At 43.0% G+C, this 17,369-nt stretch overlaps 1 protein-coding gene and 1 long non-coding RNA gene across 5 annotated transcripts in view; one reads left to right on the top strand and one right to left on the bottom strand.

The window, feature by feature from the left end:
* LOC113957343 lies at window positions 1–4,643 on the top strand. The gene is made up of 2 exons (XR_003531140.1): window positions 1–2,582; window positions 3,727–4,643. It is a non-coding gene; the product is annotated as an uncharacterized LOC113957343 (long non-coding RNA).
* AUTS2 (AUTS2, activator of transcription and developmental regulator) overlaps window positions 4,379–17,369 on the bottom strand; it is a 27,562-nt gene continuing 14,571 nt past the window's right edge. For all 4 annotated transcript variants that reach the window (XM_027664719.1, XM_027664717.1, XM_027664716.1 and 1 more), the window contains 5 exons: window positions 15,513–15,654; window positions 14,878–14,955; window positions 13,485–13,568; window positions 12,377–12,599; window positions 4,379–7,541 (listed from right to left, as the gene is read on the bottom strand). In XM_027664719.1, the coding sequence (XP_027520520.1) occupies window positions 6,302–7,541; window positions 12,377–12,599; window positions 13,485–13,568; window positions 14,878–14,955; window positions 15,513–15,654 (1,767 nt within the window). In that variant the 3' untranslated portion in view covers window positions 4,379–6,301. The remainder of the gene's footprint in view (window positions 7,542–12,376; window positions 12,600–13,484; window positions 13,569–14,877; window positions 14,956–15,512; window positions 15,655–17,369) is intronic.

The raw sequence follows: 17,369 nt of genomic DNA on the forward strand, positions 1-17,369 counted from the left end.
GGATCATCCAAACACTCCTTGAGCTCTGGCAGCCTTGGTGCTGTGCCCACTGCCCTGGGGAGCCCATTCCATGTTGGCTCTCCGCTGATGTGACAAAGGCAAATAGGGTAGAAAAGGTAAAAGCAGGGCCAAGCTTTCTGCTGGTATTAAGCAGACAGCTCCGGTGATGGTAAATAAACCATTTTAATTTGTCTTCTTAGGAAATTTGGCATCAGTTTTTTCCCCCACCTCCAAAGGAAGAAATTCTCTCGCTTAGAGCTTTGCTAATTGTTTCAAAAGGCAGGTAATGGAAAAATCAGATGGATGTGCTCACTAAAGGCAGAGACTTTAAGGAGCTCATAGAATGGAATCATAGTATATCCTGAGGGAAGGGACCCACAAGGATCACTGAGTCCAACACACACTAACTCACACTGTACATACAATTTGCTATAGAGAAGCATCTTTTATTCCCTTAACACAAGCAATGTGCTTTGTTGCTGGACTGTAGCACTGTGCAATTTAAGCCTAACTCTCCAGAATACAATTGCCTTTATCGAGCTGAATGCTCTGGGTATGGACCACTTCCAGTGCCTTGTATTAAATGTGATAAAGCAAGGTCACTCCTTAATCAACCTGACCAGTGCCTGCCACAGCACCGCTGGGATTACTCTCATTTATGTAGGGGACCAGGAGAGCTCCTCACAGATCAGACTCATAAAAATAATTTACTGCTACATTCACCTTGCCCAAAACAGCAGAGCCATCCCGTCAGCCTGCACACATTTCAGGCTCTCTTGAACTACCCTCTTGTGGTACGGCTGCAGAATGACATCTTCTTCTAACAGCTTAAAATACATCCAGTTCTGCTTCACTTTCTAGGATTAACTGAGACAAAGCTTTCCTTTTGGAGTGCAATAACACCCTTTTTTTATCAACGAGCTCCAAATGCATCATGTTTCCACCAAATACACCGAGCCCCCCAAAATAGGGACGACTGAAAATCCCAGGAAGTTTATAGTTCCATTTTTAGTTGTCTGTAAAAGAAAAGAAAACAAATTTCCAAGCTTTTAATGCAGTTTCTGCTGCATAAAGCACCCCCCTGCCCCCTCAACAGTGATTCAACAGAAACTAGTTAAGGGCTCTGAAGATGCAAAGCAAAAGATACATTTCATAATCATATTGTATATTTGATAGGTAAAGGCTCTATCTAATGAGCTGATTAAGTTCTTGCTTAATTATTTTCTTGTATTGAAACAAAGATAATTGTACCAGGGCTGGGTGGTTCAGTTCCTAGGGCTAAATGCAAGCTTTTTCAGTAGAGAAACATAAATTCAACCAAGAAAAATGCTGCATTCAAAGTGAGTTTCAATGTTGAGCAATAATGATGATTAAACAAGCCACATTAAGTGCTAAAATACAGCATATCTGCCCTCAGTAATCAGAATGACCACAGGCCTTATCAGCTTGGGTCAATACTCGAGGCACTTGAATTATCAATAAATAAGTAAACCCATTCTTTCCTGGATAAGTTTAACAAATCTAGGGTGCCAGAAGTTGTTAACATGGGTGAGGGTTGAAAGTGCTTTCTAAAAAAATAAATTCCTCATCTCCTACCACCACTGACTCTGCAATTTACCTGATCCAGGCTCTTTTTTTTGTTCTCAAGTGGCCCGGACAGTAACCTCGTTGCCCTGGGTGACTCCTGGGCTGACTCAGGCACCTTGTATTCCACTGGTGACTCTGAGTTTTGTGTTCTCAGCAGCATTTTTCCCATGTATAAAACAGGGATTACCAGCCCAGCAGAAGAAACACCAAATGGCAGCAGAAAGGATGTGGGAGATTGTAGGGTGGCACCGTGATTTCATACCCTGCTCCTTGCTGGATTGAGCTTCATCCCTGATATTGTGCCTGACAGCATGTGAGCATTTTGACAGCTATCAATACCTGTGTTTCCATATGCAGGCAGTGCAGGAATGAGAAGGGGGATATTCTTTATCATCTGGAAATACCTTTTGCTAACATGATTTCAGTTGCAAGATACCTGTGGAAAAGGAAAGGTGTGTGTTCCCAACACATTGCCAGCTGGGAACTTCCACCTTGCCCACGGCCACAAGCAGTCCCAGCTCCTCTAGCTGGAGACAGGACACTGGGAGAAGAACAGTGTGCCCTCACCTGCAGCTCTGGTTCTCCTCAGCTGGCACAAATCTGGAGTCTTTCGTAGAGGTTACCATGGCTAATTCACTGAGGCCTTCAGTTTTAATACTACTGAGGGAGTTTTTTGTACTACAGCAGCACTGGGCAATGCTCACTTGCCCCAGCCAGGGCAGCAAGCACAGTGCAGTCACAGAGTGAGAGACAGACTGTCCCCCAAAGAGCTTCACTTAAGGAATGGCCAGGATTGGTACTTACAGTGGGGACAAGGAAGCTCTGACAGACTGTAAACCAGCAAGGGAGGAGGAAGCCCCACCACTCCTTTGCACACACTTCTCTCAACCAGCAAAGTTAGAGGTTCGTCTTCATCCAGAGTAAAGGCAGAGTCACCTTCAAAAGGCAATTCAGCCCATTTCAGTTGGGATCCTGCTGCAAATCACCTTCTGAAGGTAAGTACAGGTATGCTCAAAGCTGGCAGGTGGAGTCCAAAGAAGGAAGTTGGTTTATCCAGGTGGGACTTAACCGAGTCACTGTGGGAGTAACAAAACCCCGTGTGATCTGAGCCTTTGGCCACTGTTTGAACCACAGCTCACTCTTCTTCCTTGCCAGAACCAGAGCAGCAAGCCAGGGAGCTCCTCTGGAAAACAACATGACCACTGGTGTGTTACCTTATTCCAGAGGGCTTTCAGCAGGGTCACCTGCACGTGTGAAGCAGCAATTAAGAGTCCAAAGCAGCAAGAATTGTGCTAAAGAATTACTTAACAAGGCACAGCCACAGCAAACGAAAATTTACTTTCAGTAAAATCCTCCCCTATCCTCCAGTCCAGCAAGGACTACAGTTTTCATGAGCTCATACAGGCAAAGGTAAAAAGGAACACAAATATGGCTGTGACTTTTGGGAAAATATTAAACACAAATTAGACACAGGCAGTGTCTATTGCTGCCTGTGATAGATTTAGCTGTCATAGGCCATGAGAGAGAAAAGGATTGCAAAGATTGCAGCAGTAAGGTCTGCATAGATGAAAACCAGGCTAGAGCAAGGTATTAGTAAGGAAAAGCAAAGACAATATAGAAAGTTAAAAAAGAAGGGTCAAAGTATGGCATAAAATGAACATTGTATTGGGAAATAAATGTTAGGAGTGCTTTCAAAGATTCCTCTCCTGTACACTATGGTTGGCATCTCAACTGGTGATAGGAAGATGCTAAGTTAAGTGGAAAAATAGTTGGAGTGTGGGAAGGTGGGACTTTAAAGCCTAAAGCAAAGTCCTAGGTGCTGTAGGCACGGTAGCTGAAGGCTTTCTAGGATCTAAATCTCACACAACCTACAGAATTAATACCTTTACCACTCATTTCATTCCCACAGATGGTACTTGGTGTGGTCTTTAAATGAACTTCATTTCTTAAACACTAGTGAATTCAAAAATAGAAGATTTAAGACAAATGTCCTGCAGAGAAAACCCTGCAAAAATGATCAAATTGTCTATACCTGCAAGCTAACATCCCTGTATCAAACTTCTGAAAAACAAGGAAGGCACCTGAAAGAGTTTAAAAGCATTAAAAAAATCTGTTTTCATCTCTTTCTATACCTCTCAGGCATATTCCTCTGAGTATCACCAGCAGTAGAAGACTTGACACACAGATCTTAAATTGGATTGAAATCAAAGGGAGTGAAAGCCTCAATGCTTCCTGGGACTCTGGGAGTGAGGGCTCATTGGCTTAATTGGGAATTAAGGACCAGCAGCAAGAGTTTGCTCAGCACCTGGGAGGACAAAGATCATAGTCTGGACAATGAAGAGCACGTTTCTTCCCCCTGAAGACACCGACAGAGCTGTCAGGGCTCCTCTGAGCCTGGAAGACAATGCTTTCATCAGAACCTCTCTCGTGGGGACCCTCACACTTGCTCCAGTAGTTCCATCCTTCTGTGGCCACCTAGAACTGGTTTCAGTCAGAAACCCAGAAGGCTTTTAATGATGTGCATCCAGAAGACTGAGATTATGGTCTAACTAAAATCTAATCCAAGTAGGGTAGTACTATATTTTAAAGAAGCCAAGGATGTGGTCTCCTTTTTGTTCCTTTTTCTCTGATTACTCTAATAATTTTAATAAGATGGCTTAGAAAAGCTTGCCGTTTCCTTTCCATTTTTAACAGCTATTCCTTCTGAACAAAACCCCACTGTTGGGAAAAAGGATTTCTTCCCCATGGCAACGCTGGGGTACTCCACACAAAGAAGCACCTAGCAGTTTAGTTCACATTTTTTAATAACATGGCACAATTTACATTACACAAGTCTTCGCTGATGAGGAAACATGCTGAAGATTGAGAGCCGCTTCACTTTGCTTTTCACATAGGATCTAGAAAGGACTTTATTACATACAGGATAAACAGCAAAAAGGTTTGTATATAACAATCTCTTTACAATACTGAAAGCTACCACTACGGTTCCAGTGTACATATTCCTCAGGGTTGGGATTTTTTTTGGATTTTTCCTTTTGTTCTTAAAAAAAAAAAAAAAGGAAAGAAAAAAGAAAAAAAAAAGAAAAGAAACCACCGCACAACATCTGGAGTTCACAAAATCTGAAGCTCACAACTAAACCTTCAGTTGACTACTAAAATAGATCTCTGATCATTAGAAACAACTGTCTGTAGTTAACTTTTTTCTTTTTTTTTTTCTTTTTTTTTTGCCAAAACAGAGTAACAACTTCAGATAGCACTTTAATACACTAGAAGACCAATGGAACTAATTTTATTTCATACATATATTTTACAGTCCAGTAGACAAGATATTGAATTCTCTCTGATAAAGTCATATTCTCTCCAAATATTTAGACAAGAAACTTAATGCATTATAAAAAAGTGTGCTATGAAAAGACAAGATTTCAGAAGATTGATGCATATTTGTAAAAAGGACCATGTTCTTCATGTTATTTCATGGCTTCTGTGATTAGGGAACAACAAGGCTGGCCTGTTAACTCTTCACAGACTTTATTACCAACTGAAATACAATAAATTGCATTATGAAATCTGCAATGGAGTTCATTAATTAAACACTGATCCACAGTGAAAACATATCCATCATTTAGAAAAGTATTCCTGTAGGATTTGTTTCAAGGTAGCTAAAAATCCCATAACACAAAAAAAAAGAAGCGTGTGTACAGATAAAAATGACAGACTGGCAATAAAACCAGACATGAATGGCTATAAGCAGATGCTCTTCCAGAAAGAAATTTGACATGTTCAGTGACAAAAGTTCTGGAAAAGATCCAGCATTTGATTATTCCTGTTTAACCCAGATGAATGTGACTGAAAACCAATTGGCCATGACTTCAGTACCGGTGCTTTCAGAGCACTGACCCTGACGCCGTGGAAGCGACACACGAGCTCCAGTGACCTCAGCAGCCTCATGCAGGGCTTCAGACAGAAAACTGCACCTCTAGTGGGCTGTTTCTTCATCAAAACAAGCAAGAGAAATAGGCTCCTATTAGAAATGAGCTTGTTCAGGGAAAATATGACTTTAATTATGTTGTGTGTTGAAAAGGCTCCTTTGAGTTATAAAGGCTTTTGTGAAAAGCCTTAAATTCATTGCATAGTTGAAGGGGTTTAGCTGTCTATAACAATATATGTAACACAGCATAAGCAGACTGTGTTGATCAATATTAAGTTTGCAAATAGCACAGTTTAAGAAGTATTAATGTATTATGTTACTTAATTTTATCTATTTACATTTGTACAAAGTAAAGCTTTCATCTTACCCTTTTTGCATATATGAACCATTAACCCATGAAGCAATCTTTTTACATAAATATCTACAATTGACTTCATTTCTGGTCTGAAAGAGCTTTGTAGGGTTGACATTGGTGGTGGCTTGTTTCTAGTCAAATCACTCAGATTGATGTCTTGTTCTTCAGTTCAAATATTGAAATTCTTAAACTAGAAATAAAATAGAGTAGGAGACACGAGAAACGTATGGACTTGGCTAAAAGATCTGGAAAATTTCAACATATAATATACAAAAAAAACATTTCAAAATCTTTGCACTCGGGTCTATACATATTGTACAGTGGGTCACATCCCCAGTCTGTAGCAATGACTAGTAAGAAGGTCTTTATATTATGTTCATGTACAATGTTTTTGTCCCTCTTTCTATGGTTTTTATTCAGTCTCACTCTGCTTATCGAGCTTCAATGTCCTTGAGGGTGTGAGAGGGGGGCCTCTCCCTCATCTCCGTGGACAGAGGAGTAGTCCTTCTGGGAGACCCAGGCCGAGGTCCCAGCGTGGAAATAAGAGGCGGGGGGGCACTGAGAGCTGCTGTGGGGGGAGTTTTGTTGAGGATGCCGTTCTGGTGTGCCGTGGGGGGGCTGACTCGGGGGTAGTGCATGCTGGGGAGTCCCGGGGTGATGAGGCTGGGGTGGGGCAGGTGCCCGTCCAGGGCGGCCGGGTGCACCGAGTGCAGGCGCGCGTGCTCGTAATCCTCCCGCAGCATGTGCAGCCGCTCCCGCTCGTCCAGGTGGGTGCCCCGCTCGTGCTCGCGCCGAGGGTCGACAGACAGAGGGTGGTGGTGATGGTGGTGGTGGTTGTAGTCGTGAGGCTCCCGATCCCTGAACGACCTGTCTGCTTCGTACAGTCTTGGCGTGGAAAGACGGTGAAGGGGGTCATTCCTTAGCAAAAAGTCTCTGCCCAGGGGGTCTCTCCGATGAATATCCAGCTCTCTGTACGGATCTCTCAAGGGATCCCTCATCGGGTCCCAGTGGAAAGAAGGATAGGGGAAACGTTCTCCACCGGGAATTGGGCTAATTCCCATAAAAGGCGTCATCATGCGAGTCCTATCGAGGCCACTGATGCTGTTCATGTGATGTATTCCAGTTACACCTACAGTCATGGGCATAGACACTAGAGGACTTGGATGGACGTTGGATGTAGATATAGGTGGTGGTTGATCAGATGACCGATGAGTCTGAGGTCCCTCAGGTTGAACATCATGGTCTTCCTTTCGCTCTTCCTTCACTTTGACTTCGTTGCTTTTCTTGGGATTCTCGTACGCCGGCTCGTTCTTCCTCTCGGCCTCGCGGTTTGAGGTGCTGTTGGGCCTGGTGCTCTCCACAACGGGGGGCCTGGCATAGGGGGAAGGAACCCTGGGCATCTGCTTAGACTCTTCCACCACTCGGCTTTCATGGCTCAGGCCTTCTTTCTCCGAAATATAGTTGTCCTTCACCTTGTGCTCTTCAACATTAATTTCCTTCCGGGATTCGGAGTGATCCCTCTCTCGTTCTTTGGGTTTCTCTTTCTCTCGGACCTCGGGGTTCAGATGGCTCCTGATCTGCTCGTTTGAGCTGCGGTTATGTCCGAGGGAATTTACTGGATGGATTGGTGCTGGCGAAGGATGGCTGGAGTGTCTTTTCTCAATGCTCTCCCTACAAGAAAGAGAAGTGTGAAAATGAAGGCATGAGAAGCTCTGCAGATAAAACAAAGCGTCAGGTGTCTGGCTCTCTGCTCGTGGCTTTGCAGAGAGTTGGTAACATGCACCACTAATGCACTGTGCCTTTGGCACACCCAAAACACCAGAAGAACATCCCATCTCTAAACTTGGCCTGTTCTATTATCTCATCCCAGGAGAAGAAGATCCCAAAGCTGCTTTATGAATAATCTGATTGAGATCTCAAACACTGAAGTCCACAGAAGGCTCCCATGGGAATCCAGGTCTAGGACACACATTTCTAAAACAACGGCCTTAAATGTTTGCAAAGAGACAGAAAAGTAAAAACGTACTAATTTCATCCAAAAAAAGTGAGATAATTAAATCCAAATTATGTGTTAGTAGTATTTTACCTGCTTCTTCTATTAGGAATATGTTTGGGAAAACAGATGACTTTCAACTGACTTTTAAGAACATTTCTAGACCTATATATGTTTACTCATTTCTCTCCTCTGTTCTCTACAAGTGTGTAGCTTTTCAATTTATTTCTGACAGTTCAATTTACTTCTTCAAACTCAAAACAAAAGCCTCTCAAGAAACCAGTACTGCTGGTGACAACCCACCTCTCTGAACAGGTGGAGACTTCTCTAAGTGTGCAGTGGCCTCAGTGCAAGTGTTTTAACAGAGCTGGCACAGATTGTGTGACCACTTCCTCAGCAGGCAGGGACAGGGTCAATGCTAGGAGGTCTCAAAATACTGTGAATGCATCACTCTTTCAAACCTATTTATGGTGTCCAAAAGATTAGAGAATTATTGCCTGGCAGTGGACAAAAACCTAAATATGGGAATGGGTTCCGTACCAATTATTTTCAGGAAGCGGTGTTGACCAGGAGTTGTTATGGGCAACACTAAGTGAAAAAGCTTTCCTATTTATAACTAATAAAATTCATAAGGTCAATCTAAGCCCTCAGTTCCAATGATTTTAACCTCCTACTAATTTCAGTTGATCTCTAAGTTGGAGTCTCTCCATGAAGACAGCTCCAGATGCTCAGTGTTGGACACATGCTGTTTGCTGAGCATGGAAATTCTGTTCCATGTGAGATGGACAATGAGCTGTTAGAGGCAACAAGTATTATGGCCATAAACTAAACCACAAGAAGTTCCACCTCAACATGAGAGAGACCTTCTCTCCATTGAGGGTGGCAGAGCACTGGAACAGCTGCCCAGAGAGGTCTCTCAGGAGACAAAACCCACCGGGATGTGTTCCTGTGTCACCTGCTCCAGATGTCCCTGCTAAGGGGGTTGGACTGGATGATCTCTAGAGGTCCTTCCCAACCCTAATGATTCTGTGACTCTGGGAAAAGTGAGAGGTAAGCAGTGAGGCCTCTCAAGTCCCCACCAGCTCCAGTTTCCATGGTTGCTCTTTGGGTGCTGCTGAACGAGGTGCACCCTGAACAGGCTGGGCTGGGGACACAGGGTGACATCACTCTGGACAAGATCAGCAGTACTGACTGCCTGAAGGGCAGCTCAGAAGGAGAAGTGGACACTTGCTCCTTCACCTACACAATTTCTGCTGCCTACTTTTCTTGCTGAGCTGAACTGCCCAAGATTTCTATCTCTAAGTACTTCTGGATGGTGAAACTGCAGCAACTGCAGAAAAACTGTCGTTGAGGAGGAAATTGTCAGTATTATAATCTCACCAGAGGCATTTTTTCCTGTGTCTGGGCTGAATTGTTGAGACTGTCATTTTATGGGCCATGCCTGAGAGACCTCCAAGAGTCAAGAATGTGACTGTTAGAAAACATTTGGAAGATGGAGCATTTGGTACCAGAACTGCCAAGTCTGCACTGCCCAACAGATAACTCCTTGGTATCAGGTTCTGCCTTGACTGACTGTGACCTAAACAGTCTGGAAATCCCATCCTGGCCTAATTTCCCTCCTCTTGCTTTGAGGTGTTTGATTTAACAGCTGCCAGATCTGGACACACGGAGACCAAGTCAAGGCACTCCAGTGAAGGATTCTCAGGTTGATGACTCAATTCTTTTACTTTGCTGGGAAAGCACTGGCTTGTGGGCTCTGCAACACCTAATCTTTTATTTATTTTGCTCACGGGACTAGTTCAGAGGGCACACTTAATTGTTTTATTTCACTAGGAAAGCCCACTGAGTCCTTTCACTGATATTTAATCAATTTTCCATGTAATTGATGTATTTTAAATGACACATAAAATTTAGAGAAAATAACAGGCATTTTCTGTAATTAAAGAAAAATATATGTGCAACCAAAATAACATATTCCTTTGCCAGTTGCATCCTACTTAATGATAGTGTTGTATCATCTCAAGAGCCTAATGATTAGACAGCTCATTTAAGTGAACTCCAAGTAATCCAGTGGTCAGAGAAGGAATTTTTTATCCTCAGATACATCAAGGGCTCCTTAGGTTAAAAATATGGGAACAACTCTAAGCCACTGCCTCCACAAAGAAGAAACTTAAAATGGTGTTCTCCAATGAACTTATTAGTACATAAAAGAAGTTCTGAGGCTGCACTGAAAAACACTGAATTTCTTATGCTGAGGACTTTGCCTTATTTTATGTTGATAAAAAGATCAAGAGATTCTTGGTTGGTTTTTTTTTTTAATGCTCTTGGTTTACATACACTTAAATGCCATTATTAGATTGGAGGTGCTCAGTGACATCTTTTAAAATACCACTGAGAAGGAACAAATCCTTTTTTTCACATTAGATATTTTTACTGATTGTTTTTTTTTTTCCTCATGCTGGGCTGGCATAAGAGTCCTTAAAACAAACAAACAAAAAACCCCTCCACAACTGCAGACAATCACAGAATATCCCGAGCTGGAAGGGACCCACAATAATTCCTGACACTGATCTTAGTGGGGCAGAGCCAGGCCCAGAGATACCTTTCCACTGAAGGCAGAAGGAATTGAGATCAATGCTTTTAGCTTCATGGCCCATTTCAGGGCTGATAAAGTTAGACCCTTGACAGGATGATTTTGAGATTAAATCATCCCCCTGGGTGTGATTCCCAGTTCTTCCTGTTTGGGCAAATTAGCTTAAAAGAGGTAACAAAGACCAGGACCTCAACTCGACAGCAGAGCTCCACCCCCCCTGCAGGTGCCACTGAATGTTACAGGGGTAGGAGAGGCTCACAAACTCTCCAGACTTTTTCTACACAGGGAACACGACTCCAGGAAAGGATTCTCAGCTTTGTCTCAAACAGGCAAAGGTGGAAACATGGTGCAAAGTCCAACTCTCCAACCCCCCCCAGCAAGGCAGCACTAGATGGACAAAAACATCATTGCACTGGACTGGAAGCCAGAGTTGTGCACAGGTATGAGGTATGAATGATGCTTGCTGGGAAGCTCTCAAATTATTGCAAAGAAACGTGTTCTGGGCTATGATATGGAGTTCAGCAATGTCAAAGCAGCTCGCAAGGAATGTGTTTTGGAAAGGGATTTTCTTCAGCAGGAACACTTCATAAGAAAACAACAAAACAGCAACCAAAATAATCACGTAATTCTACAGGTTACCCAAATCAGTAATAACCAAAATGCTTTGCCATTCAAGCCAGTAAAGTTACTCACATGCTTAAGCATTTTGCAGGGCAGAATCCCCAATTTGTAACAGTAATTTCTTTTGAAGCATAAACACCAGACATGAAAATAATGAAGCTATGCTACCAAACAGAAAATATTCCAAATGGAAAATGTAGGTGAAAAGATCTGTAGTTTGTCTTGCTTTTACAACAACACATAAAAGCTCTTACATGTATTTTTAGAATATCTAATGTGTTAGCATAACTTCTTTTAGAAAAGGCTACTAATGCTTATATTTGGGTTAGTGACAGAGAAGTCAGAAAAGCACATCTCCTAAATATTCTTTAATGTTAAAAAATTAGGAACAAATAGCCATTATGTATTAAAGTAATGTGCAAACTTAAAGGAAAGCCATCAAGCCACAACTGAAAAAAGCTGAAATCAGCCTCTCTATATTTTTCAAGGAAGGCATGACACTTGCTGAATGGCAAATTCTTATAATTTGGTATTTCATTGTTAAGAGGAATTGTTAACTGTATAATGGGAACAGTCCTGACAAAAAATATATGACCAGGTTTTACTTTCCATTAACCCTTCCCAGCCTGGACATGTTAGTGTGCAAGTCCATGTCAAACACTGAAGAGAAACTGTGCTTGAAGGTGTGTAAAGGCAGTGCATGTGGGGGGCCTTTTGAGGGGGTTAAGGTGCATTTCATGAAGTGCATGCTCTGACCCTTCCTGTGGCACTGGCACACGACATCCCCTGTGCCCTTCAGTGTTAGCATCTCACACCTTTCTCACTGGTCCCTCTGCTCAGGCTGCTTTGGAAGAGGGAGGGAGCATTACTTGTTTTGCAGACAAGGTCCAATTGACAAAGTTATTGAAGCATTTGAAGGTGCAGATACGTGTCTGATGGACTTCAGAATCCTTTTTTTCCATCCTATCAGGCACTATCTACACATTAAATCTTCAAGAGGCCTATGACAATGTGATCCACAAGGTGACAGGGTGTGTGAGTCTGGTTCTATTCCCACTTGCCACTGCCTGAACTCTGCTCCAGCAGGGCTCCTCTGGATGAAGTGCAGGGCAGGTGGGAAGAGAAACAGATGAAGTAGGAAACACCTGAGTTAGAAACTTCTTCCACGCTGTCACAGGCAGCTCCAGCTGTGCCTCTAGTGCAGCTCTGGGTTCCCAATGTGCCAGGCTGGGAAGGGTTAAAAGCGGAACGGAGCCCCAAGCTTCGAACTAGACAATTCTTGGAAGTTTTCTTTCGTACCTTTCTTTGTCATCTTTACTAACAGATGAGTCTCGTTTATCTACATCTCTATCTCTGTCATGAGCTGCAGCAGATGAACTGCGCTCCAGCTCTCCTGGCTTCAGCCAGGGCGGAGGGGTCGGGAACGAAGGAGGAGTTCGGTGCAGTCGGTTCCAGGGCTCGTGAGGGTTGCTAAAGCTCTGCATACTGGGGCCATCCTTGTGGCCGAACACTGAGTTGGGTGCTGAAATGGTGAAGTGGAAAACAAAAAGGTTTAAGAAAAAGGTATGCTCTAGTGAAGGTACTTACCAAAACAACTTTTACAGCACTCAGAGTTAAAATGAATACATATTATTGGGAGCTGGAAAAGGAAAGGAGATTAACAGAGATTCATTAGAGGGTCTCGTTCCTAAAAAATGGGCAGGCATCTGACAGCTCTTTTAATTGGATAGGGGAATGCTGTGGATAAAATTGACTGGGGATGAAGGAGGAAGATAAAAGTGGCAATGATCATTATTCCACATATTTTGGAGACATCAGGAAATGACCATTATACAGACTATAAGTAATGGAACTTGTTGCATTTGATCCTGAACCAAAACAAAATAATATGTGACCAAAACCATGCCAGATTTGAAGGATGGAGAAAGAGAGTGATTTTTACAAGGATGATCTTTTGTGATTGCCCAAATCTAGAGAAATGTTGATGATCCTGGACGAATAAATGCAGGTCAGTGATCTTTTTTAGGCACATGGCCTGGATTACTGGTGAGAAAGGGAAAAATAAAATCTTTCCATCCCCAGCTGGGGATGCTGCACGCATTAACTGCTTCTGAACATGCAACAAACCCCTGGAAAATTTCACAACCACTCACACGTTCTCTATTTTTAATTTTTTTTTTTTAAATAAACAATGTAACAGTGACATTTAGCACTCCGTTGAACCCAAACCATTAAGTAATTAATGGAAAATTATTTACTGATGAGTGAAAAAGGTCGCTTTGCAAATTCCCACCTCTTAGTGGTACGTGGCCTAATCAACTGGTAAAACAGACAGCAAACAGCCCCCATCACTCCATATTCTCCTGAGTTTCACAGCAAAAGAGGATTCAAAGGCAAAGGTACTCACTGACTGTGGGGTTCCCGAGCCCCCCGAAGGCGTTGCTGCCCACGGCGGTGAGGCCGCTGAAGGACGCCGGGCGGTTGAAGGGCTCTGCAAACCAACACAAACAGCTCAGGCTCCCTGCACGTTGGGAATTCTGCAAAGCATTCCTGTGTCATCCCACTGCATCCCAGTGCTGTGCCCAGTAGTGGTGGAACATGGTCCTCCCACAGCACAGCACTGATTGTGAGGGGCTGGCACAGAAACGACGGGGGTTTGTTCCTGTGTTCCTGTCCCATACTATGAAACCCTCCTCTTCAAAGAAAACCAAGAGGTTAAAATATACACAATACTGCATTTAAAACCTGCAAACATCTCCATTTTTACTTCCTTTTATTCCCTTCCAGTTCAGTTCCACGGTTTTCTTCAGGAAACCTCCCTGGCTAGTAAGACTATTATTAACTCTGGCAACTGTGCTCCAAACACCCTCAGGCCATGTCTCCTAAACCAGAGCCAGGATATAAATAAAATGTCCCATTACACTGATGTGTTCTGCTGACCTGACAACTGTGGAATTCTCCTGGTATTTATTGCTAATAGTATATGAAAAACTAGTGTGGACTGAAAAATGCTGGAACAATTCTTTTAGTAGTTAATGCACACAGGCTACAGGAAAGTCATATAAGCAAATTCTCACTTTATTTTGGAGTAGTCTGACAATTTTGATGAAGCCACTTCTGATAAATAACAGCACTGAGAGAAGGAAGCCCAAACCCTTTTCTATAGGCAGCAGAGTGCAGAATGATAAACCTGCATTGTGTGTCTGCTTTGTCAATTTGTGACCTTCCCAAAACCTTCCTATGCAAAATAAAATGCCAATTTAGTGTCTTGATCTCAGATGTTCCCATAAGGAGCAGAGCACCTTATTAAACAGCAGGGAGTTAGAAGGGAAATAACACCTGGTAACTTGGGTGGTTCTTGTTTTAAATGTATATTAACCAATTTTCACTAACAGACACACCTGAGGCCAGATCACAAGATTTTAAGGATATATTTCCCACTCACTCTAATGGAAAACCAGATATCTAAGTAGGAGATAGGCAAAGAAACACCTCTATGATCCAAAGCCTTGACCATAAGGCATTTTTTTTGGCTGGTTATAACATAAATCCAGTGAAACCCAAGCAGCCCTGTCACTCTGCATCTCTAAGGTCCAGATGCTTTCAGAAGTATTTCAAAACATGCTGTCAGCGACATTAGGATGTGTATTTTGAACTGCTGCCTGGGTAAAGGCTAAAATTAAATGGCTAAAATGTGCAGTTTGTAAAGGTTGAGCAGGATACTCCACACAGGGAATCTAGAGTGGTCTCAGTGGCCAATGTCTGAGTCGAATTCACCAGTAGTTACAGAGAGAACCTACCTAAGTGAGCAGCTGGGTTGAGGAAGTTGCTGTGGTGAGGTGGTGGGCCAAAAGGGGTGCCAGCTGGATGCCCCCCACCTGCCAAAACAAAGCAAAAGGGGTGAATTCCCAGCAAAAGCTCAGAAAGGGACTTGCTGTGCTCTGGGCTTGACCTTTATTTCTTAATTCTCTCAGGTGAGCCCAGAGTGCTGTGATTGTGGGGGCTCTCAGTCAGGATCTCATGCAGATAGCAGCTGCTCTTCCAAACATAAATTCCCAGTTAAAGGGGTGGGAGGGAATGAATGTTTCAGTAAAGAAAAAAAAAAAGAAAACACATGTGAAATACAATTTATTTCCAGCATCTCATCTCCAGGATGCACTGGACACCACTCTGTGAAGAAATGTTTCTCCATTTACTACATGTAAATACCCCTGACATTTCAACAGGTTGGGCCTTTGTTTTAAAAGCATGCAGAATAATTCTGAAATATTTATCAATGGACGAGAATAATTTTAAAATATTTATCAAATAGACTAATAGCCCCTGGCATGTCTTGCAGAGAGTTCATAAGCCAAAGCATATGGGAAATTCCTGGCAAGGATTAGCATTTTAATGAGCACGGAGCAAGGAAGGGATTTCACTGCTCAGGACTCACTGGCTGTGGAGAAGAGAGTCGAGGGCCGGGCCAGGTCATGGGGGTGGTGGATGGCTCCAAAAAGGCTGGGGCCTGGTGGCCTGCTCAGAAATTCTGGTTTCAGGCCAAAGTCCAGCTTGTGTGGATCCGACTGCATCTGTTTCTGAAAGGGAAAAACAGCATTTGCAAGAGACTGTCGGAAAACATAACAGCAAAAGGCACTTTTCTGAATGATGTGGGTGTAGCAGTTCATTCATACTGATGTTTTAACAGAAACATCAGTTTTTGGGACCCTCAGCATGGGTGCACAGCTGTTTTCCTGGAAGGCAGGTCTAAGGCAAAGAGGGAAAAGCTCCTTCATATTTCCTGCAAAGTTCACCCGTGTTTTCACATCTGCTCACATCCACCCTCCAGGGTGCTCAGCAAAGACCTGCCTTCAAAGGAAACACAAAACTCTCTGAGGAGGCCTCAGACACTTGCTGAGCTGAAAGAATAGGTGAGTCTTATAAAAATAAATCAAGATGTTAGTTTGGCCCTGACCCCAGGTGGGCAGGAGTGTTAAAAGCTGGGTGACAGCCCAAACTGTGCCAGGCAGAGCTGCCCCTCTGCCCAGGAGTCACACAGGGATGGCACAGACCAGCCAAGGGACACCAGAACCTTTAATTTAACTGTGAAGCTGCCACCAAGAAACGCAGTGTATCCCTCAGTGCCCCTCAGGCTGCAATTAGGGGCTAAAATGACCCAGGTGACAGATGAAGAGCGTTTGATCTAAGGAACTGCAGCCCCCTTTTGGCTGCTCACACTCCAATTCCAAATGCTGCATGTCCCTGTCTTTATTTCCTTATATGAGAATCAGCAGCCTCCATTCTGTGAGGAGAATTTGCTGAGGCAGATGGATTGTGAAGGATAAGTGGGTGAAGGATGGGCTCTTCTTTGTGCCACATCTTCATTTCAGTGGTGCCAACTCCAGTGGTTTTATAGAAGGAAGGAAGAGAAAAACTAAATTCCCAATGACCTGTGCTGCCAGAACTCCCTAAACACAGGTTGCTGATTAATTGTACAGGTCAGCTGAAAGGATTTACAAATGGGTAACATTGAACCAGGAGATCTTAACAGTAATTCTGGAACAAGCTATGCTTTATAAATCAGTATTTAATACTGTGCCAGCCCGGAGTACAGACTATTACAATGATATAAATATGCATATTAAAAAGTTATGGTCAAGTTAATGTGCATGCCTAGGAGCTGTTTTTCAAGTGCTACTAACATGTCTATGTAGTTATGAGAACGAAAAAAAAAGAAAGAAGAAAGAGAAACAAAGGCATTATTTATGTTTGGAGATAAGGGCCTGCAAGGACACTGAAATGGCAAAGATGGCCAAATTAAGGTCATTTCTTTTAAGCAAGTACCACTGAAGTGCTTTAATAGTTAAAAGAAGTTCAGCAAATGCCTCAGCTGAAGCCTGCGTGCCAGATTTTTATGCTGTGAACTCTTTTTATTCTTCTTTTTAACAACCAAGTTATAAACCCTTGACAGGCATTACTCAGAATAGCAAAAGCTTTAATTGCAGCCATATGAACGGTGCTGTTCTAAATAATGAACAAATCCCTGTCTGAACAGGAACAGGAGTATCATGGATGTGTTAAAAGATTTTTGAACGTGTTGAGTTACCTTAAAATAGCACCAGAAAAAACAGTCAGGTTTCTTTTATCCCCAGCTGCCGTTCAGGAGAGCACCCCCCTGGCTGCCAATCCTTACAGTGCAGCTCAAGGCCAGAAAACGTGTAACACCTTCACTTGGTGCCCACTAAAATCAATGTAATTGTCTGCCCTGATGTGAGCTCAGGCCATAAGGCCTTTCCTAGAAGAGAGAGGGCCA

This window comes from Corapipo altera, unplaced genomic scaffold (assembly GCF_003945725.1).
Source record: "Corapipo altera isolate COAL_440 unplaced genomic scaffold, ASM394572v1 105, whole genome shotgun sequence".
Lineage (NCBI taxonomy): Eukaryota > Metazoa > Chordata > Aves > Passeriformes > Pipridae > Corapipo > Corapipo altera.